Here is a 24938-nt window from a genome sequence, read left to right on the forward strand (position 1 = left end):
GTCTTTATAATTTATATTTGCATGAATGGCTCTTGGCGACTAGGTTTTCATATTCAGCACCAGACATCCTGTTTGGCCACATGAATTTTACTCATTACTTCACATGTGTGTATGTGGACATAGAGATCCAATTAAGGGGCTTACCCAAAAAATCAAACTGGGCACATAGGAAGGCTAGAGAAACCAATCTTAGAATGCAAAAATACTCCTCCCTAGTATTTTAGTTGTACTGTTGTCCCTTGTTTCTATATGTGCATATGCATATACTTCTATAACATGAAGTGACATTCTCTATTTTATTATGGTGGATTTGGTTTTTCTAAATTATCAATATATACTATTTCCCATAGGAGAATAGGAGTTCTGCACTTTCCCACCTCATTACATTGGGTTTGCACAGCTGACTTGCTTTAGCCAATGGGGTGTTAAGACACGTGAACAGAGTCTGGAAATGTGCTCCTGGGGTTGGGCTTGTCTTGTTTTCCCTCTGCCACTGTCACAGGAAGAGCTTCCCCTGGGTAGCTGATGCTTCTTCATACTACATTCCAGAATGAACCATGGGGAGGAGACCTGGGATGTCCACCACGCCACACCTCCCCACCATATCATCATCATCATCACCATCACCATCATCATCTATCATCTGTCTATCTTTCTTAGAATTAGAAATGAGAAGTAATAAGGCTGTCACAGGGACATGCTTTAACACACTTATTTGAATTAAGGAAGCATTCCTTCCAATAAAAAGCTAGTCTGATTTAGCTGACGGTTTAACGGTGAGGACCGCCTTTGACAATAAGACTCTGTGGCAGATGTTTTCCATAAAACAAACGAGGTAAATCTGTAGCTCCAAGGTTTGAATGGAAATGGTATACAAAGATGTATAAAATAAACATTATGCTAAAAATTATATCCTATCCAACTACTGAAGTTTATCATAAAGAATTTTAGGTGTTAAAAATTGGATGAGAATTATGTAATATTTCAAAATTCTTTAGGGGTTATGCGACCCGAAAATTTGAAGGCACTCCTCTAGACCAACTTTGAACACACTAATACTCAAGATACAGCCTGGTAACATTCTCTCTAAATACGGTCTCAAAACACCACATAATTTTATAAAGTCAGAAAGAACTTTAGAGCTCATGAAGATCGACTATTTCATTTTCACTAAGAAACTGAATCTCAGAAAAGGTAAGTGGCTTGCCCAAGGTCAAAGTTCCATTTTTCTTCTATCAGATCTCTGTCTCTGTACCATTCTCTCTCTCATTCTCTCTCTCTCTCTCTCTCTCTCTCTCTCTCTCTCTCTCACACACACACACACACACACACACACACACAAACCTTCCTCCAATTCTTTCTGGATCCTGGGATTGGCTGAGCCTCAGACTGCTGTGAGAGTTGCAGTCTCGGCCTCGGGCGGCCTACCTTTCATCAGGCAGCTCTCCTCCCGGGCCCTCACTGCTGCTGGCTCACTCCTGTTCTGGCTGTCTAAGCTCAGTGAAAGGGAGGCTTATTAATCCCTTCAACCTCCCTGAACTCACAGATCTTATCAATTTATCTAACATAATAGAAGGAGACAGAGATAATCCTTGGCGAATAGACCTCTTCTATCTGATTTCTACCACAGAATTCACACTTCTGTGTTTAAAAGTATTTTCTCTTTTTCCATCAGCTTTGCTGTGTGAGGGAGGAAAAGCTGGTATAATCACCAACCCCTGAATATTTCTGATGCCCACCCTCTCCTCTTTAACCCTACTAATGCTATAGTTATTCAGGATATTACCTCTCTTTTGGGAAATTATAACAGCCTTGGGGCTTATAGCCTCTGATCTGTTCTCCATTTGACCTCTTAAAATAAGTCTAAAAGCCCTGATCTGATGATGCTGTTTCTTGGCCTTAAAACCTTTAAAGGCTCCTTATTGCCCACTCGACACCATCCACACTCTACCCACATGGCTTAGAAGGCCCTCCTTCTCTTGGTTTCTGTTTACCTCACTGGCCTCATCCCTCTCTAGGCCCGCTCTTTCCCTTTGTGTTCCAGCAACTCCAAACCGTTTGCAGTTCAACCTCCGTACTGGACTATCTTCTTACCTCCTTGCCGTGTCCTGTGCCTGGAATGTTCGTCTTCCTACTGGACCTACGTAAACTCCTTCAAATCTACCCCGAAATGCCCAGCTCTGGATTATCTGGGTTTGCTGGATAATACTCAGCATATCTCCACTACTGGCCTCACCCTGAGAGCTACACTAAGAGTTCCTCTTAGGAAGAGGTTGTGTTTTATGGATATTCATCTACCCACGAGAATACAAATGCTTAATCAAAGAGCATTAGCTCTAGATATTTGACTCCTCTTAACTCCTTAGCAGTGGTTTAAGACAGTGATTTCAAAGCAAACTGACTTTCAGTTCAAGAAAACACAGTACTTTCAGTGTAGTAGCAGTAGTAGTAGTAATAATGATAATGGTAACAGTGGCTAAGATGCACTATAGCTTAGTGAGTATGTGCTTACGATCTAAATACTTTACAGGATTATAGCCTTGAATTCTTACAAAAATTCTACATCCATTATAGTTGTTTTATAGCTGAGAAACCTACGGCTCAGAGAACTTAAATAAAATGCCCAAAGTCACAAAGCTAGAAAGGGACAAAACTGACATTTAACTAGTGACACAGCCCAAGCTCTCAACACTCTGTTTTACTGCCTGCTCTTAATGAAAATGAAAAAACATTGTAGCAAGGTTTCAGAACGCAGATTCCAATGGATTTTGTTGTAAAATCACCATTAGATTTTCAGTGTTAGATTTTAGGTTAAGAATAAGAACTTATGATTGGTATGTACACTCACTCTCTGAGTGCTGTCATCTGGTCCCAAAGCTTCAAACACCGTCTATAGTCCCATTCCTCTTAAATTCACATTTCCAGTCCAGATCTTTCTCCCAAACGCCAAACCGTATCTCCAGCTCTCGTCTTAACATTTTCTCTCAGCGTGGCAAATAGGCCCCTTAACTGTAGCATCTCAAACAACAAACTACTGATCTTCTCCTCGCAAGTCAGCTCTGCCTGCATTCTTACCCAACCCCGTTAACGGCAACTCCATCCTTCCAGTTACTCAGACTCAAAACCCGCTGTGGGCCTTCACTCCTCTCTTTCTGCACAACCCACATGAAATTCATCAGGAAATCCTGTTGGCTCTATCTTCAAAATAGACGAGGGATATGAGGGCTCGTCACCATCTCCACCACCATCTTTTATCTGAATCACTGCAATAGTCCTCCAAACTTCTACCCTCGTCCCTGCAGTCTATTCTCCACACAGCAGCTAGAGGAGCCTTTGAAAACATACATCAGATCATGTCACTCCTCTGTCCCAAATCATACAATGCCTTCCTGCATCATTCAGAGCAGAACTTAAGGCCCCTCCAATGGCCTACACAGACACTCCTATCCTTTACACTTCAGACCACCTCCCCCCACTTCTCTGCATGCTTACTCTGCTCCAGCACACCGCCCTTCTTAATGTTTCTAGAACAATGCCAGATGTGTTCCTGCTTTTGATCTTAGCACCGGCTTTTCCTTCTTTCTGGAACTCTTTTCCCCCAGAAATCCATACAGCTAACTTCCTCACCTCCTTCAAGTCGCTGAGTAATGTCACTTTCTCAATGAAGCTGTCCCTAACCACTCTATTTAAATTGCAATCCCATCCCCAGCCTGGTGCTCCCAACCCCGCTCCTTGCTTATTTTCTTTTTCCCACAGCATTCATGACCCATAACATTCGTACGACACACAGCTGACCCTTGAACAACATGTGTTTGACCTGCATGGGTCCATGTATATGTGGATTTTTTTCCATAGTAAACACCACAGTACTGCCCTATACCTGGCTGGTTGAATCTGCAAATATGGAAGAACCTCGGTTTCGGAGGAACCACATATATGGAGGGCCAACTATAAGTTATGCATTGATTTTCAACTGCGCAGAGGGCTGGCACCCCTAACCGCCTTGTTGTTTAAGGGTCAATTTTCATTAACTTATTTACTGTGGTTTTATTTTAATACCTGTCTTCGCCTGCTAGAATATAAATTCCACCGATGTACTTTGTGGGGACTGGAACACAGTAATGCCAATAAGTCATTTCTAAACAAATGAATTATTATCGGTTGGTAATAATCAGTCTGAGTTCTCAGTAGTACAGAAAAGCAAAGAGCTGACTTTGATGCCTACTAATTTGGGAAAGATATCTAACTTAAGTCTCTGTAAAATGAGAATAATAATGAAAATAATGCCTATCTTACAGTTTTGATTGATTTATATATTTATTATTTAACAAAAACTTTTATAGTGTCGGGCACTGTCCTAAATGCTATACAAAACCTAACTCATTTAATCCTCATAACAGATCTGTGAGTAATACCATAGATTCCTAATATCATCCCCAGTTTTCAGATGTGCAAACTGAAACACAAGAAGCTTAAGTAACTTTCTCAAAGGCACGTAGCTAGTAAAGTTGGAGCTGGGATTTAACTGGTTATTATTATTTTTTTTTTTTGCGGTACGCAGGCCCCTCACTGCTGTGGCCTCTCCCGTTGCGGAGCACAGGCTCCGGACGCACAGGCTCAGCGGCCACGCCTCACGGGCCCAGCCGCTCCGCGGCACATGGGATCCTCCCGGACCGGGGCACGAACCCGGGTCCCCTGCATCGGCAGGCGGACTCTCAACCACTGCGCCGCCAGGGAAGCCCTTAACTGGCTATTTGACATCAAAATTCAGCTCTGCTATGCTTTCTTTGTGGTGAGGATTTAAGTGAACCAATAAAAGGGGCTCCTTATAATGCTGGACATTTAGTAAGCTCTCAAAATATGTTGGCTGCGCTTTTATTATGTCTATTATTATTACTTAACAATGTATTCTGATTCTATTTTCATGCTTCAGAAATGAACATAACTATAGAAGAATCAATAGAAATCACGTTAAACATGCTTTTCCTAAACTTAGTCACTAAGTACAAAGCCTGGATGGAACTTAATGCACAGAATTTATAAATATGTGGACAGTTCATTAAAATAGCTTAAGTACAATTATGGTGTTCACAGATGGCCTTAATGAAATATGAGTCCTAGATAATTTCATCATTATTTATGCTCTTTTACATTCTTCCTGAGTAGGCTATAGCAATTCAAATAAGTTTTAAATATGAAGAAACTATACTCTACCATTCCTGTAATAAGACAATGATGGCAAAAGAGAAAAAGATAGGAACCAATAGTTTTAGGCCAAAACGTGGTGCAGCCGTTCTGCCCCTGGCTTGTGATGACTTACAGACTGGCGGCAGCTCATACTCAACTTCAAGAACCACTCTTTCCCCGACATTCTTCAGCAAGCTGATGATCTCATCGTGGCGGAATTTGGCCAGGTTGATGCCATTCACTGCTTTGATATAGTCACCCACATCCAGCTGATCACTTCTGCAGAACAGAGAACGTCACCTCAGTGGACCCCTCCTTTCCACAGGCCAGTCTGACCATACTTCCCTCTTCCCCATCATGGATAAGCACGCAAGCCCAGGATGCCGACGCAGCTCGAGTCCTGGCTCCTAGGATGTGGCTGGTTCCTAAGAGCAGGTGAGCAGCGGAGGGTGGATGAGAGGGACTCAGTGGATCCCTCTTCTCACGCTGACTGCACACTTCGGAAGTCCTGTACCGGGTCTGCTGCTGTCTCCAATTTCTTCCTAACCCTCTACCTCTTTTACTTTTAAGGAGCACCATAAAACAAAATAAAGAGAAAGTTATCTTTAGTTGCTCTGCCCATAAAGAGGTGGTGCTCTTGGGGCAGATTATCCAGATCCTGGACACACTAGAATTTTCCCTTTCTTCTCATTCCCTCTCATTTTTGCTGCCTGCCTTTTGGACATTTCACCACTTTTGGTATCTTCACTGGGAGTGTGTCCAGGGCCAACCAGAGGGTGAGCTTATTTTGCTATTTATTGCTTATAGCGGGACTCATAAAAAAAAGTATCGGTGAAGAAGAAAGTGCAACGAAAGTACTGGCTTTCAGTGACCTTCTCCTCTCTTCACCATCGTAATAGAACCTTGGCTACTCTGGGGCTTTTAGTCAAACTCTGCTTTTAAACCAAGAGCAGGCAGAAAGAACTATGATAGGACTTAATTCAATAATATTTTCTCCCCAGAGAAAAATACCAAGTTCATTTGTTTTACATAAACCCAGCTCCAATCATTCTTCCTTCGAAGCCTCCGTCATCTGTTCTAGCCAGCAGTACGTGTTGTCACTCTTAACTCAGGTTTACTGACTGACACTTATTCGGCAACTTAATTGCCTAATGCTCTGTGACAACCCTTAAGTTGTTGCTTTTTCCTATTATGCAATGCGATTATTGCTCCCAAACTTTTCATGTTTTTTATACCTTATTTCCCCCAATAGATTATAAACCCTCCTAGGGCAGGGATCTTATCTTTACTTATTTTGGTTTACTACCTGTTAAATGGTAGTGGCTTAAAGAATAAATATTTGGTGATCGATAATGCTCAACATAACTGGCACAGCGCTACATTTAATTATAGCATCAATACATGTGAAAACCACATTCTTACCCTCTCCCCTGCCAATCACACTTGCTCTAGGGGCTGCATATACAGAAGCCCTGGAGACAGAGGAAGTCCTAGCATCATGGATTGGCCACGACTGTTAAAAGTTAAAGGAGGCTATGATGTGGAAAGAAATCTCTTAAAAATCATAAAGGAAAAGAACATAAGAAAGAATGTATATATGTATCACTGAATCTGTGGTACAGCAGAAGTTAACACAACATTGTAAATCAACTGTCCTTCAATCACAAAAAAAATAAAAATGCAAAAAAAAAAAGAGAAAAAAAACCCGAAGGAAGGAGACTAAGGTGCTAGTGTTGACATCAGCCTGTTTTACAAACAATTCCCCAGATCATGGAGCAATCAACTGGATTGAGCTTATAAACTGTACCAACAGGTTGTCATGGAAAGTAATCACTATTTCCGGTGACACTTTATAAGTTAAGAACTCTAAAACTTAATTTGTGCTTATGTGGACACAAATATTGGTGTCCAGGATTTAAGGGACATTAACCTCACTTTGAATGAAACCTGGGCATTCCACCCCCTCTTTCTGAGGTAGATTTAGAATTTGTCTGCCAAGCAAACCTACCGCTGGCCAGCACCCAAGACGTTCTGCTGTCAGCAAGACGCAGTGCAATCTGCAGTTCATCAGAACAAGGACAAAAGGAGACCTCCTCACCCAAGCCTTCTGTCCTTTTGGAAACCACCTCTTTGTCTTAACGAAAGGAAAATCTCACAAGTAGAAAAGTTGAGAATATGCAGGAGAAGCAAAATTGGTACTTAGAAACCTGGAGTTGGGCCTCCCTCATTTTCTAGGCTTGTCATATCCCTCTGTGGCAGCTTCCCCTTATCCACAGCATATGCGTCATCTGTTCCCCATTAGATGATCGGACCATCTCACTCCCACTGCAGCCTGTCTGCTGTTCAGTGGCAATCTGAGGACTAGATCCATACAGACACTTTAAAATTAAAATCTCAGGAGAGCCTGGCTGCTCCTGAGAAGACATGAGAGCTCCCTGGTGATTCTGACACAGGCCAGAAAAGCCATGCTTCTGAAACGTGCCCCCCTATGCTTCTGCCCCGTAGATAGCAGTGTCGTTTGTTTACTAGTGACCTTTTCTGATGGAGCTTTAACGTTTGAATTAATTACATCCTGCATTCCTTTTTCTACGTTTCCACACAATGCAGTTACCTAGCAGCAATTCCTCCCTGCCGCAGATTAGATACTCTTGGCTTGCCGTCCTTGTCAATTCCACCGGAAACCGTCAGCCCGAGGGTAGTGCCTTCCTTCTTCATCAGTTCAACCACGGTGGAGCCCTTGAATTCCTCTGTTAAAAGAAAAGCATCTGGTTTAGTAAATGACAGTAGAAGCACAAGGGGTTGTTTTTGTGGGTGGTGAAGTGACTCCTCCCCATAAACTCTTTGCACTTTTTCTTTTGTGGGAAAAGATCTGCGGTCTCTTTTCCATTGCAACTTGCAGAGTATCTCATAAAGATGAGCATACAGGTAAAGTGGAGCAGATATTCCATTACAGGTTATTAAAATGGGTACCAGTGGGGTAGTTCGCTCTAGATTCACAATAGTCTGACATGGCTTATGTACAAGGATAATATTTGCCCTTTGTTTCCTGTCATTCTGAAGTGACTTTCTCTGGTGTCTCTCCTTGTAATTCCAAAGGGAACAATTGAGAGTCGTAAGACAAGGGGCTAGAACGGAATTTTAAACAATGATACAAAAGCATATAGTGCAGACTCCAAGTTCCCGATACATTTTTGCTGAGGAAACCAGGTGACACAAGAGGAGAGCTTTCTACAGGTTCAAGAAAAATATTATTGACTTTTTTTTTTGTCTTTCAGAAAACAAAGTACAATAGCTTCATGTTATGACTTACATCATTTCTTACAAAATGTGTCACAGTATGTTAAAGCAGGGTTGGTCCTCAGAATCCCCAGGGAACTTCTGTTAACCCCCCATTCTCTGCTTTCGAAATTTTAAAATCTCACTGATCTTGTGGGGATAATGTCTACGCACCAAGGGGGAACCCACATCTTTTGATTTTAGGCACTACAGAAAGAAAACTTTAAGACTATCCTTGCTTTCAGAAATAAAAATGCGTCAGTATTTATCTATCCAGAGGCTAACTATGATAAACATTGTTTTACAATTCTCTGTTACGTTATCCCCCTCACTGCATACACTTTCTGGGTGGGGATGGGGAAACTGGACAGTTTTCCAACTCCTCTTGAATCAGGTTATGAATTTCAGGGGTTATGAACTTCTAGGACATCAGAGACACTCATTAAAATTCAAGAACAGACTTCCTTTTTCAAAGTCTAGGACATCAGAGACACTCATATTAAAACTGAAGAACAGACTTTCTTTTTCAAAGTCAAAAAACCGAAAAGATTACTTACACACTTCTGCCCTTTATTACACATGACAGAGTTAATTATAATTTCAAAATTTATGAATGCTTATCATAAAGGTTTTTAAATTGTGGCTGCTGGTCTACTATCCCATTAGTTGATAAAAAAATCAAATCATGTTAGGGAAAGAAATAATCTCTCATCTGATCTCGTGAGGAGAACAGAGTACTTGGGGAAAGGAGGCAAGAGGGACAGGCCACTGATTTCGATGTAATAATCAGTCTAGGCAGGACTTTCAAGATTGCCGGATCCTGTGACCTAAGCAGCCCTGCATACTTCCTTTCTCATGGCAGTTTCATGACACTGTATACAGGAGTTGTTACTGCTCTTTAAAATAGAAGCCAAGGAAGAGTCAGTGAGTGTGAGTGATGTCAGCTTCATTTACCAAATTTTGAATGAGAGACCAAATAAAGATAGACATTCAAGAAGCAAAATTCTTGTCAAGTCCATAAAAGCACAGGGCCCGTTACATGATTTACCAGGAGCATTTGTAACAAAAGTCCACCACAGTGCGCATTTTACCTAAGCTCTCTTAACACAGAACAGAACAACCCTCTATATATCCCATAAAGACATACATAGGCCCAACTGATGGTTGAAGAGGTCAATTTAACAAACAACCCCATCAGTCCTCCTTGGCAGAAGGCTAGGCATAAATTATTTTAAAAATAAGGTTAATAACTAAAGGAATGAAAATTACATAATGGATGATGACTTTCCATATTACAGAGACATAATGTATACAACAATTTTACCCAACAAATTATTTGCATTTTCTTTAAATATGTAGATTGACCCTGTATGTTTAAGCACTTGATTATAGAGCTTTACTTAAGGAGTTGGGAGCCTGGGTTTTTAAGGGCCTGTCTTAAAGGTCAATCAGAAATGCACAAAGAAGCAACTATCAAATAGTAGTAACAGACAAGTGAGAAATAAGTTTCAATTAGTACGAATTTCATTTGTACTCTGGTTTTCAGGAGTGTGCTTCCTGAATAGAATGGGATACCAGGACATAAGTGCAGCCTTATGGGACGTGGACAATGCAGTTTCCTCCAGAAGGAACCAGGTCCTTCCCAGGTCCCTGGCTGAATCCTGAAAAGCTAGAAAGGCTAAATTCAATTAGTTTGATTTGATCTCTGTTAAAATACAAATCCATCTGGGCTACTTTTTAAACTGGTAATAGTCAATTACCCTGTTGTTTAAAAATATTCCAAATCTTTCCCCAAGAGCTAGTTTAAAAACACGAAAGAAAGAAAATATTAATGTACCAGTTAACTGAGTAATTTGTGTATTCATTGATTCAAGCATTTATTGAGTGCTTACTATGAGTCAGACGATAAAACTCAAAGACGGAAAAAGTCAGAGATGCTTAAAGCCCAGTCACAGAGGCAAATGAGTCATAGAGCACCATGCCACAGTGTTGGTTGTGGGGAAGGCGGCCACAGAGGAGATGGTCCTGGCAACAATGTAAAATGAAAACTTGCTGTTCCAAATGCAACATCTATTTCACAATTTTATCTTCTGTCTAATCTGTCTGTACTTATCAATCAGGATTAGTGGAGAAGAACAGACCTATGGCAGAATCTAAATTAGGCAAAACTCAGGAGTAAAGATAGAATATTGTTGCAAGAAAATGTGCCGAATCACAAGAATGTTAACTGCCAATAAGCAGCTCTAGTCCCTAAAAGATTGACTAAATCATTTATGGGCGTTTCTGAAGAAAGGAGAAAAGAAGCAGTTTGGAGAGGGAAGAACGTGTTTCTGGCGTTGGCTTTCTGCTAACCTGCGCTCTCCACTAGACTAATCACTCATTTTATGTCTTTTCTGGTGTTTAATGCTTGCATAATGATCTAATGGCAAGGAGAAATGAAGACAGATGCATTCATTTGCATAAGTTCGCTTGTATATCAAGGCTTACTGGAAAAAGCTCGCAGTTAAACAGTGGAACTTGGGAAAATCAATATATATTGACAGTTTATTTCTTTGTGATTTAAATTACAAATATCCCTCCCCAAATTAAGAGGATTCTGTAGTAAAGACTGCAGTCTCTCCAAATTAGCAAGCAACACAGGGAACAGATGATACCCAACTGGCAAGGAATGAGACGGTTCTGGATTTGACGGTTTCCTTAATCACCATATTTAATTATCTTCGAAAAGAAATTGCAGGTTTACATCTGTACCAGCACACACTCAACCAACAAGAATCTCACTGATAGAATGAGATTTAGTTGTCTGCTGTTTTAATTTGGTCTTGAAATTCAATCCTCTTAATTACCGAACTCCAGAAAGTTTTAAGAAAAGTAACAATGATACCTGGCAAAAAACAAGAGAAGTATGAAAAATTCTTGCAAACAAATAAGAAAATTCCATAACATAGATGGTTAAAAAATTAATATGTAGAAAACCATAGCCTTTTATAAACAAACAACAACTAGTTAGAAGTTAATCACGGAAGAAAAAAAAAACCATTTACAATAGCCAAAAACTAAAATCTCTAAGAAAAAAAATTAATGAAAAATATATAAGATCTCTATGAAGAAAACTTCTGAGGGATATAAAACCAGAACAAATGAAAAGGCATCCCATTCATTCATTCAATAAAAACTTAGCACTTACTATGTGCCAGGCACTGTTCTAGACTTCGGAGGTAGAACTCAACCAAACAGAGAAAATCCCTGTCATCTAGGAACTGATATTCCAGTGGGCTCATAGCCCAGTGTAAAAATATGACAATTCTCCCTAAATTAATCTATAAAGTTCACAATATCAGTAAAAAATGCCACTAGGATTTGGAGGGCACAGTTATATTTTCTATTATTGCAAAAATGGAACATGTATCCTTGCAAAGATTCTGCGAAAAATTATATTCCTAAAGTCTACCAGCTGACAGTTTAATGTTGCTATGAAAGAACAGGAAGAGACTGCCCAGGAAGCCTCCCTGAACGAGGTGATGAACTACGACTGGATGCTATACCACCCTGAGAGAGATAAAAAAATTAACCAGACACCCCGGAAGCAGGGGCCTAGAGTGGGGAGGTTGGCAAAGCCTCTGTGTCTGCCTCCCAAACATTGGTCAGAGTCCGGATCTATTTAGATGTACAAAAGCAAGAAAGAATGAAAAGAAAACACGTATCATAGGCATAGGGTATTCAGAAGCCATATTAGAACACCTTAGTGCTTTGTAATACTAAGATTGTAATGTTTTGCATAGAATCAAGGTACAGCATAATAACCTTATTTTGTTCTGTGAAACTTTTGGTATCTAGAAGTTCTTGCTTCATTGATTATTTAAAAAGTATAATTAGGCTTAGAGTAGGAAAGGGGAGTTACCTTTAATTTTTGGAAGGTCCCTAAAATTCAGGGGCTAAATGATCAGGGAATTACAAAGTGAACAATTGTAACAACAGTTGCTGAAAGCGGGGAGACAGACAAAAAGTGATGATTACAACAAAGAGTGATAAGAGCTATGACTAGAGTAAAGAAAGGGCCACCATGGTGCAACCTGGGAGGATCCATCATCAGACTGGGCAAGTCGTGCTCTGGACAGTTCCTCAGAGTTATTCCTGAGCTAGGTCATAAAGAAGGCCTCAGCTCAGCAAATAGAGCGGCGAGGTATTAAAGGCAGAGGAACAAGAAATGGTAGATGATTACATAGGTTCTGGGGAGTGCAAGTCCATCAGTTCAATTTGCACTTTCTCAGTTCTGGCTGCATTTTAGAATCACCTGGAGAGCTTTGAAAATTTTCAATGTGTGAGCCCACCCCAGACCAAGTCAATCAGAATACCACCCCCAATCGATGGGCAATTTTTTTTTTTTTTTTTTTGTGGTACGCGGGCCTCTCACTGTTGTGGCCTCTCCCGTTGCGGAGCACAGGCTCCAGACGCACAGGCTCAGCAGCCACGCCTCACAGGCCCAGCTGCTCCGCGGCACATGGGATCCTCCCGGACCGGGGCACGAACTCGTGTCCCCTGCATTGGCAGGTGGACTCCCAACCACTGCGCCACCAGGGAAGCCCGATGGGCAATTTTTTTAATGCAACTTTTACTTGTGAGATAACTTAATTGAATATTAATTGTAAGATTCCCATGCAGTTGTAAGAGATAATACAGAGAGACCCCCTAGTTCCCTTTACCTTGTCTTTCCCCTATGGTAACATTTTGCAGAACTGTAATACAATGGTACAAGTAGGATATTGACCTTGATGCAGTCAAGATACAGAAGATTTCCATCACCACAAGGATCCCTCGTGTTATCCTTTATAAATCACCCACTACCCTCCTGCCCCAACCCCTTCTTTAAACTCCAGGCAACCCTTACCCCATTCTCTGTGTTTATAACTTTGTCATTTTAAGAATGTTAAATAAATGCAGTCACACAGTGTGAACGCTTTATGGTCGACTCTTCACACTCAGGATAATTTTCTGGTGATTTATCCAAGTTGTGTGTGGCAAGAGCTCCTTTTCCTTGCTGAGTGGTATTCCATGGTATAGATATACAAAAGTTTGTGTCACCATTTACCTGTTGAAGGACATTTTGGTTGTTTTCAGTTTGGGGCTACTACGAATAAAGTTGCGATAAACATTCATGAATAAGTTTTTGTGTGAACATAAGTATTCACTTATCAGGGATAAATGCCCAGAAGTACAAGTGCTAGGTCATACAGTAGTTGCATATTTAGTTTTCTAATAAACTGTCAAATTGTTTTCCAAGGTAGCGGTACCATTTTACATTCCCACCAGCGGGTGAATGATCCAGTTTCTCTGCATCCTTGCCAGTACTTGACTGTCATTGTTTTTATTTTAGCCATACTGATATGTGTGTTAGTGATATCTAATTATGGTTTTAATTCTTGGGTACTTTGAGCCATTTCTCTAATGGGAAATGTTTAACATTTTTTTGTGTGTACTTATTTGTCATTTTCAAACCCTCTTTGGTGAAATGTCTTTTCATGTCTTCTGCCCATTTTCTAATTAGATTGTTTGCTTTTTTACTGTTGAGTTTTGAGTTCCTCATATATTCTAGATACTAGTCCCCTGTTTGAATATGTGGTTTGCAAATATTTTCTCCCAGTCTGTAGATTTTCTTTTCATCCTCCTAACAAGGTCTTCTGCAGAGCAAACATTTAAGTCCAATTGATCGATCTCTTTTTTTTATGGATTATGCTGTTGTCAAATCTAAGAACTCTTTGCTGAGCCTTAGATCCTGGAAAATTTCTCCCATGTTTCTTCTACAGTTTCGAAAAGTTCTATAATATTATAGTTTGCATTTAAGTCTTGTTATCCATTTTAAGTTAATTTTTTACATAAGATGTGAGACTTAGTCAAGTTTCACATAATTTTGGGGGGGAGGAAGAGGGGGATGGGTGTCCAACTGCTCCAGCACTATTTTTTGAATAGTCTGTCTTTTCTCCACTGAATTGCTTTTGCACCTTGTCAAAATCAGTCTGTTTCTGGGTTCTCTATTCTGTTCTACTGATGTATCCGTCTCTTCACAGATACCATGCAGTCTTCATTACTATATCTATATAAGTCTTGAAATTGGGTAGGCCAATTACTCCTATTTCATTGTTTTTTTTTTTTTAAATTGTTTCAGCTCTTTTGGTTCCTTTGCCTTTCCATATAAATATTAGAATAATCTTGTCTATATCTATAGAAACTTTTGTGGGTATTTTGATAGGATTTGGATTAAAGCTGTATGTCAATTTGGAAAGAATAGACATCTTTACTATGTTGAGTCTTCCAATCCATAAACATAATATATCTCTTCAAATTATGTAGAAACTTCTTCGATTTCTTTCATCAGCATTTTGTAGTTTTCAGCATACAAGCCCTATACATGTTTTGCTGGTTTTACACCAAAGTATTTCATTTTGCGGAGAACAACTGCAAATGGTACTGTATTATTAATTTCGATGTACACGTGTCCATTGCTAGTATACAGAGATACAATTGATTTCTGTATATTTGTCTCATATATTGTGGCCTCACTGAACTCACTTAACAGTTCTAGGAAGTTTTTTTTTTGTAGATTCCTTAGGGTTTTCTATGTAGACGATCATGCCACCTGCAAGAAAGGACAGTTTTTATTTGTTTCCAATCTATATGCCTTTTATTTCCCTTTTTTTGCCTAAAGCACAGGCTAGAACTTCCAGTACTATGTTGAATAAGAGTGGTGAGAATGGATATCCTTGCTTTCTTCCCTATCTTAAGGGAAAAGCATTCAGTGTTTCATCAGGTATTATGTTACCTGTAGGTTTTTTGTAGATTATCAATTTGAGGAAATTCCCCTCTATTCTTATTTTTCTGAGTTTTTATCATGAGTTTGAATTTTGCCTATGATGATGTGATTTTTCTTCTTTAGTCTGAAAATGTAGTGGATTACACTGATTGATCTTCTAATATCGATCCAATCTTGCATTCCTAAAATAAACTCCACTTGCTTATGGTATATAATTCTTTTTATACATTGCTGAATTTTATTTGCTAATATTTTGTTAAGGACTTTTTGTGCATCTATATGCATGAGGGATATCATCTGTAGATTTCTTTTTTTCTTTCTTCGGTTTGGGTATCAGGGTAATAATACTAGCTTCATAAAATGAACTGAGAAACACATCCTTTCCTCTTCTATTTTCTGGAAGAGACTGTGTAGAGTTGGTGTTTATTCTTTTTAAAATATTTGTGTAATTTTCAATGAAGCCATCTGGGTCTGGACATTTCTTCTTTTCGGAGTTTTTAAATTACAAATTCATTTCCCTCAATAGTTACAGGGCTATTCAAATGATCTATTTCAGGTTCAGTGAGTTGTGGTAGTTTGTGCTCTTCAAGCAACTGGTCCATTTCAATCAGATGATAATCCTTGCAGGTGGGGAACTGGTCATTGTTTGTTTGTTTGTTTTTTGCGGTACACGGGCCTCTCACTGTTATGGCCTCTCCCGTTGCGGAGCACAGGCTCCGGACGCGCAGGCTCAGCGGCCATGGCTCACGGGCCCAGCCACTCCGCGGCATGTGGGATACTCCCGGACCGGGGCACGAACCCGTGTCCCCTGCATCGGCAGGCGGACTCCCAACCACTGCGCCACCAGGGAAGCCCGGCATTGGTATTTTTTAAACCTCTCCAGGTGATTCTTACATGTAGTCAAGATTGAGAGACACTGATTTAGGGCTTAGTGCATGAGGAAAGATTGGTGGTGGAAATCAGGCTGGGAAGCAAACAAAGGAAGTGCTCAGCTTTGAGTTTTAGAAAAGTTTTAGCCTGTTATTAGCGTAAAGCAGTAGATCTGGTAATGATGACATGAACTGTTGGGGAGGAAGGCATTAGATTTGGATCAAGGAGAACCATTAGAAGGTCACTGCAGTACTATAAGGTATTAATTAAGTTAGGCTAGGTTGTGTCAACAAATTCAAAAACGAACAACGGCTCAACCACAACAGAAGCTTATTCCACTCATATATTTACAAGCCTGCAGTGGGTGTTCCCCATCAGCAGTCTGCTCCCCTTCACACAGAGATTCAGGGATCTCTGCTCTTTTCCATTCTGTGACTCTGTCATCCCCCAGGGATCTGGTTCCCAAAGTGTGCACAAGGTGCCTCAAGGTTTCAAAGTGAACTCATGGGAGCACGGTGGAGTATCTTAAAAATGTGAAGGAATTACAGCCATGTGTGATATCAGCTGGGCACACCACCACCTACTAGCAGTTTTGTTCAACGTTAGAACACACAACCCTGCTTTTGCTGATGGCTTATCTTTCCAAAGCTGGGTTTTTTGGTGGTTTCTATGACAAAAAGGAAGTTCTGTGTGAAAGTCAATGAGGAACAGGAAATGAGTTTGTCAGTATTTCATTTGATTTGAAGGTTTGAGAAACTGTGCAGTGCCTAACAAGCACATACATACCATTCCTAAGTATTTGTGATTCCTTAAATTTATACGTCTTATATTTCTTCAAATGGCTACTAAATGGTTAGGAGATAATATGTATTACGGTGTTTGGACCTAACTACTTAATAAGTGGAACTACTGACATTTCACTTGACCTAGAGGTGCTGTGAAAAAATTACTGAGACGTCAAGGGCTCTGTGAACCGAGAAAGTTTGAGAACTTCTGCCTTAGGACTTTATCTTGTCTGCCTTTCCCTGGGGGAAGGGGAAAAAGCTCTCAAAAGCCACCACTGGCCTGCTTCTGTTCACATCCCCAGGGCAAGAACTTGTTCCATGTCCACACCTAACTGCAAGGGAGGCTAAGAATTGGAGTGTGGACAGATGCCAAGGCAATGAGGGAAGTGTAGACTTGGGGGGGCAGGTAGGCAACACACGAAAAACTGAAATCCATCGGTAGCTACGTGGATGGCATGAACTCCAGGTACACCGAGGAAGAACTTCCCTGAGTTAGAGACAAATTAGTGTGTGGGGAGTGAGGAACTAGGACAGACAAGAGGATCTCAAGATTTCCACCTTGTTTGACTAGGAATCTAGAAAAGAGAGGAAGGGAATCCAGAAAAGAGAGGAAGTTTGTGTTGTTGAGACTGATTGGAGAGGGCAAAGTCACGTGATATAATGCCAGTTAGAGAGAAACCAAATGAGATTTAAGTACTAGGGAAAAACCTAGTCTTAGAATAGTTTTTGTCACACCCCAAAGGGTCTGTAAGACCCTCACCTTAGAGCCATATCACAAAAAGAAAAAGACGCATTTTAAAAGCAACCACCAGGACTTTCCTGGTGGCGCAGTGGTTAAGAATCTGCCTGCCAATTCAGGGAACACGGGTTCGATCCCTGGGCCAGGAAGATCCCACATGCTGTGGAGCAACTAAGCCCGTGCGCCACAACTACTGAGCCTGTGCTCTAGAGCTCACGAGCCACAAGTACTGAGCCCGTGTGCCACAAGTACTGAGCCCGTGTGCCACAACTACTGAAGCTTGCACCCTAGAGCCTGTGTGCTCTGCAACAAGAGAAGCCACCGCAATGAGAAGCCCACACACCGCAACGAAGAGTAGCCCCTGCTCGCCACAACTAGAGAAAGCCTGCACGCAGCAACGAAGAGCCAACGTGGCCAAAAAAAAAAAAAAAAAGCCATGTAACAGCAACCACCATTGGCACATTCAGCAAAATAGACCCTGGGAGCTCTTTACTTATTGAAGTTCCATTCACTAGATTTTTAAAAGTATATCATAAACAGTAAAATAGAAATACTATTGATAAAAATAGTATTTTTTATTGAATAAAAAATAAATAGTATATTTTATTAAATAAATATAATACAAAGAGTATTAAAAATACTATTCATATAGTTATTGTATAAATACTTTATACAGTAAGTCACAGATTTTTAAATGCTAGTGACAGAGATAGTGTTCTGTTCCCTCCTGTATCTCCAGCGCCTAGAATGGCACCTGGCACTGTGGTAGGTGCTTCCTGGGAGCTACTGAACGAATGGGCACGTCAGTCCCAACACAGGGAATTATGAGCTGGAGATGAGCATCGGCTCGTGGCAAACAGAATTCTTGCTGGATGGTGCCAAAGCAAAATGATAAAGCAGCAGAATTTGAACAGAAGCAGACAGAGTTATTTCTCTAAGCTTCTTTGGTTGATTAGTTTTTACCATTGCCTTCATAAGGGCGACTGAGGCTCATACCAGAATACTATAGCTATTCCTGTGTATTACTTTTGAAGAGAATATTATTGCTCACAATGCAGTCTTATCTGTATATTACTTTTAGTGGAGCCACCAGGATGTTTATCCCCCTCAGGAAATAAACAGATGCTTTTTCCAATACTCATTTCAAGTTCCTTCTAACATCCCCTGCTTCAGCAAAGCTGTCGGGCTCAAAGCTGGGTTTCTGTGATGAATGGCTGCATTTTCTGTCTCAGTTCTTGCCACCCAGACTAGCAGGGAAAGGTCTTCTGGCACTTTCCACCTTTGTATAGCGACATGAAGGATGTACCAGAGTTTTTCTCATCCCCTGGGAATCTGAACATAAGTTAGATTCGTGGCAGGGATGTATAGCACATAAATATTACCTCCCACAAATATTCATGTGAAACAAAATTATGATAGGTATTTATCTCCCACAGTGATGGGAGGGCTGGATTAATATCTGTAAGTTTCTCAGATCACCTCAAGAGAAAGAGGATACACAAATATGCGGTACCAGCCACAAAAATCTGAGACCCCTGAAAGTACGCGACGTCTAGATCAGCATTTGAAAGAATAGATAAAGCAGAAATGTGGACTCTTGGTGTAATTGACTCAGATATATTATGTCTTTTGAGTCATTTAGAAGAAATATCAGTGCTTTTAAATTATGGCAATACTAGGATTCTTTCAGTTTTCCACTGTTCCAAAATCAATAATTTAATTGTCAAAATTTTCTATTAAGCTTCCCAGTGTAACAGCTTATAAGTTATTTAATTTTTTTTCATCTTAGTTTCCTTATCTGAAACAGGGATAATAAAAGTACCTGCCCTTATGTGAAGAAACAGGATCCCTCCTACACTGTTGGTGGGAATGTAAATTGGTGCAGCCGCTATGGAGAACACTATGGAGGTTCCTTAAAAAACTAAAAATAGAATTACCATGTGACCCAGCAATCCCACTCCTGGGCATATATTCATAAGAAGCTCTAATTCAAAAAGATACATGCATCCCAATGTTTACAGCAGCACTATTTACAAGAGCTTAGACATGGCAACAATCTAAATGTCCACTGGCAGATGAATGGATAAAGAAGATGTGTGTGTGTGTGTGTGTGTGTATATATATATATATATATATATACACACACACACACACACACACACACACACACACACAATGGAATATTACTCAGCCCTAAAAAGAATGCAGTAATGACACTTGCAGCAAAATGGATGAATCTAGAGATTATGATACTAAGTAAAGTAAGCCAAAGACAAATATCTTATGATATCACTTATATGTGGAATCTAAAATAACAGTAGAAATGAACTTATTTACAAAACAGCAATAGAGTCACAGATGTAGAAAACAAACTTATGGTTACCGGGGGGATGGGGGGGAGGGATAAATTAGGAGGATAGCATTAACATATACACACTACTATATATAAAATAGATAACCGACAAGGACCCACTGCATAGCACAGGGAACTATACTCAATATTTTGTAATAACCTATAAGATAAAAGAATCTGAAAAAGAATGTGTGTGTGTGTGTGTGTGTGTGTGTGTGTGTGTATATATATATATATATATATATATATATATATATATAACTGAATCACTTTGCTGTACACCTGAAACTAACACATTGTAAATCAACTATACTTCAATAAAAATATATATCTTCAAATGAAGTTGCATAATTTTTGCTATAAAATATTTACTGCTTCTCATACACCACTCTCTGCTCTTGCTTTTAGATGAAGCATAAGAATTTGTTTTTAGAATATGAGTCAAGGGTATGGTTTCTAGAGAACCATGTGGTGGCGTCTGGAATCACTGAGATATGTACATTCCTGTGCACACGCGTGCGTGTGGGCACACACACACCTGGCCCAGATAAGCACACACACCACACCACCACATTCATGATGAGCAGGCCCTGGAAAGAACACAACACTGTAAATTAACTATAGTTCAATTTTTAAAAATGGTTTAAAAAAAGTACCTACCTTTAGGGTGTTGTGAAGATTAAGTGGTAAAATTCTCATAAGGGACTTATAGTACCTGCCACATAGTAAGTGTTCAATATATATGTTAGTCGCGGTATTACGGTTGTCAGCATTATTATTATTTGGATATAGGAAAATTCTAGATATGTAGTTGCCAATCTTCTGCTGTATTTTGATTGTTATGAATAGAAGACAAAACAATTAGCAGCAGTATTCAACCACTTGTGGAATCACAGACTCCTTCGCGAATCTAAAGAAAGCCTCTTCCCAGAAAAATTTTGTATACGGTTTCAGGGGAATTCATGGATACCCTGAACTCTGTCCATGTACTCTACACAGAAATCCTGAAGATCTTAAGTCAGATCAGGTTTGAGCAATGTGAAAATCAAAGTATACCCTCTGCTAGGCTGACATAAACTGTGTGCATGTCAGGTAGGGAGTCATGAAACAGCAAATAACGTCAAACCTATCAGTGACATGTTCCTACATAGTCATCTAACAATCAAGATGAAACCATATTCAAGACATCAGAAACAGGAAGTGACTCATATTCAAGACATCAGAAACAGGAAGTGATTCCTGAGCAGGACCGCCCAAGGGGTGGACCTTTATATCTGAGAATCCGTAAGGACCAGCAAAAGGCACTGGCCAGGAGATCCAATGATTGCACTTGTCTTAAGAGCCCCAGGCACTTTTGCTTTGGGAAGGCTCCCAATCTGCAGCTTTTTACTTGCAGGTGGTTGTACTCACATTTTTAAAGTTGTTGACATGATTGAAACCTGGATTCTACAAGTGAAACTAAGCAACTAGCACAGCTAACTTTGAAATGACTCTGATCTTCAATGTTCTCCTAGAGAAGCTAACTGCATCCTTACAGCTACTTGTGGGTCATTTTGGTCCAAAAACATTTTGTGAGCATCTGTTATTGTCAGACTCTGTGCTAGGGGCTAGCATTTCCAAGACCCATAATCACAGCCTCTACCTTTCTGCATTCTAAATGTCTAAGCGACAAATGTCTATACTTTCAATGCAATGTGGTTGGTGCACAGCATGGCCTGGGAGCCTGAAGAATAACGAACAGTTCAATCCGGGGTCCTGGGGAAGCCCCTGTAGGCTATGGATGTGTATTTGGAGGTTTAAATACTTTCTTTAGGGGAGAGTAGGAAATTTACTTACAATATTACTATCATTTCCATCCAATAGTTGGAGAAATTTGAGGTATCAAAATTTGCTTAGCAAATGAATGAGATATTGCTGGGGGAGGCTCTTTTATTTTTGCATGACTTTGAGGATATCCTTTTGGCTAGTATCTTATATTAAATAACTATTTAGATATGAAAACGCAGAGCTCCCATGCTAGGGTTAGAGTGATCAGACGGTCTGGTCTGGGAGCTCAGCTGAACAAGGGATGAGAAATATGTCTTGTTCAGCTGGGTGAGTGAGAAGAAAAAAAACACTCTGTAAGCAAAGGAAAACCCTGAAATTCGAAAAGATTCATGCACCCCCATGTTCATAGCAGCACTATTACAATAGCCAAGACATGGAAGTAACCTAAATGTCCATCGACAGATAAATGGATAAAGAAGATGTGGAATATATGTACAGTGGAATATTAGCTGTAAAAAGAATGAAATAATGCCATTTGCAGCAACATGGATGGACCTAGAGATTATCATTCTAAGTGAAGTAAGTCAGATAGAGAAAGACAAATACCACATGATATCACTTATACGTGGAACCTAAAATATGATACAAATCAACATATCTATGAAACAAAAACAGACCCACAGACATAGAGAACAGACTTGGTGGTGGCCAAGGGGGAGGGGGAGGTAAGGGAGGGAAGGAATGGGAGTTTGGGATTAGCAGATGCAAACTATTACACGTAGAATGGATAAACAACACGGTCCTACTGTATAGCACAGGGAACTAGATTCAATATCCTGTGACAAACCATAATGGAAAAGAATAAGAAAAAGAATATATATGTATAACTGAGTCACTTTGCTGTACAGCAGAAATTAACACAACGTTGTAAATCCACTATACGTCAACAAAATTTAAAAACAAAAATTCAAAAAAAAAGAAAAAGGAAAACCCTGAGACAGACAGACATCAGGTAAGGCTGCACTGGAAGCTAGTGAGAGTAAGTCGTCAAGGAGTTAGGAGCTTAGCTAGTGCCCAAGACAGGGAGCTAAACACTGTTTAGGGACCGTTGCGTCTTCAAAGACAATTAAAAGAACAATGCTTGGGGGGAACATTCTTTCTACCAGAAAAGGAAATGAAGGGAGGATAAACTTCAACAGGATATCAGACTTCTTGAATAATCAGGACAAAATGGGACTTAGAGCTACACCTGCTTGGCCTCCTCCTTCCATGGAGACCAAAGTACCTGTGAGTCTACCGTGAGTGAGATAACTGGATTGAAGAGAAAAATTAAAAGGAAGAAATCCCTGACACCGTTTAAGATTATCCATCCTTTTAAAGCAGTTAATAACTCTCAAAATGGTTCACATCTGTCATCTAATTTGACCTTCAGCATAACCCTGCGAAGAGGAGAACACTTCCATTTTATAAATCAGGAAACTTGAGACTTGAAAATTGGTTTGTGAGGCAGAAATCTGTATCTGTTTTAGGTGCATGGGATTGCCTTCTCATATAACTGAATGCTGTAAATGTTCAGACCGTCATAAAGTAATTGCTAAACAATGGATGCAAAAACATGTAGATGAAATACTGCTGAGAAAGGAGCTGAAAAATAAGGCCAGCCTTAGGCCAACTCCAAGCCACCAGGGCAACAGCAAATCAGTAAATCCATCCCTATCATTTTGTTACAGATGTCACAGGCATTTATTTGACTCTCTTGTTTTATGAGGCTTGATCCATTTCAAAGGAACAGATGGAAAACTGCAGTCACTGCAGATAACTAAGAGGCAAGGCATCAAGGGAGCCCTGTGGACTCTCCATGGAGAAGGCAAGCAGCCTGTTGCAGTGAGTTTCCGTTTTATTAGAGCCCTACTGAGACCCCGCTGGAATCCAGAACTGGAGGAGGCTGTGCTGCCCCCATCCTACACCTACATCCTCCCTGTCAGCTTCCTCCACCCTGACAAGGAGGGTAGCCTTCTTTCCTGGTCCCTCTCTTGGTCCAGCTCTTTTTTCCTGCTCTACTTGAGAGACAACATATTCTTGTCTCAAGGGAAAGGCTCCCCCTTAGGGTGAGCAGCAAGGAAGTGAGCAGACCCACCAGAGTCATTATTATTTCCTTCACTCAGTCCATACTTGTATTAGTACATCAACTGTCATATATAACACCACCTTATCCAACTATCTTGCAGCCTCAATCTGAGTATGAAATGTTTCAGTCCTTTCCATCCATCCATCTATCCCTCTCTTCATCTACCCCTCCTTCATCCATCCATCCATCCGTCCATCCATCCTTCCGCTGGAAAAATCTCATGATCATTTGCTGAATGGTAGGCACCTTGCTACCTAGCAGTAAACAAGACAGACTTCATCGTTGCCCTCAGGAATTTATGTTCTAGTAGGAAATGCAGATCCCAAGCAATTAAAAAAGAATAACAAATCTGATTAGTGATGATTAGTGAAATAAAGAGTGAGGGTTCTAGTCTGGGGCTAACTAGGGAACAACTGCTTGAAAAATATTTGCAGCTAGTTCATTATGCCCTGGAAAGATCAGCCATATTGCCTTGGGCAAGTCACTAAACACTCTCTGGGTATTAATCTCTGAACTACAAAATGAGAGAATAGAACTAAATGGTTTAAAAAGTACCACAATTCATTGACTCCAAGACACCAGCACTTTTAAGGAACGCTATTGTTTTATTTACCACTAAGAAATGCTGCCAATTAAATTACAACATAATGCTTTCTTACCACTAAGTTTAAAATTTTTTTGTACTTACAAATGAACTCGAAGTGCATACATAAGAAGGAAGATGTAAGTTAAAGTCAGTTAAGGGACTTCTATATCTTCTTCACATTCACTTTCCGAACCAGTGTCACTGATGTCTTTATTTGTCATATGATGTTGTCCTCTGGACCTCAAGAACACTGATGATGCCAATTTCTGAGACAGGGCTACGTTACTGTCTCTTGGTCTTTCTTCCAAGCTGCTGAGACCCCTTTTGGCAAGTTGTGATGCTTATGCTTCCTTGATCTTCCCCCAAAGTGTCAACAGAATGTTTTAGACAACAGTGCATGTTCCTGACTCAAATGGTCCTTAAATGATTTATTGCCTGA

The 24938-nt window shown here is 40.2% G+C and overlaps 1 protein-coding gene across 11 annotated transcripts in view; it reads right to left on the minus strand.

Annotated features, from left to right (window-relative positions):
* Positions 1-24938, minus strand: part of GRIP1 (glutamate receptor interacting protein 1) — a gene marked incomplete at both ends in the record, with an annotated part of 692303 nt that overhangs the window by 163323 nt on the left and 504042 nt on the right. For all 11 annotated transcript variants that reach the window (XM_082849388.1, XM_082849396.1, XM_082849394.1 and 8 more), the window contains 2 exons: positions 5321-5466; positions 7799-7934. In XM_082849388.1, the coding sequence (XP_082705514.1) occupies positions 5321-5466; positions 7799-7934 (282 nt within the window). The remainder of the gene's footprint in view (positions 1-5320; positions 5467-7798; positions 7935-24938) is intronic.

The sequence above is a fragment of the Leucopleurus acutus genome (assembly GCF_964270905.1).
Source record: "Leucopleurus acutus genome assembly, chromosome: 11".
NCBI lineage: Eukaryota > Metazoa > Chordata > Mammalia > Artiodactyla > Delphinidae > Leucopleurus > Leucopleurus acutus.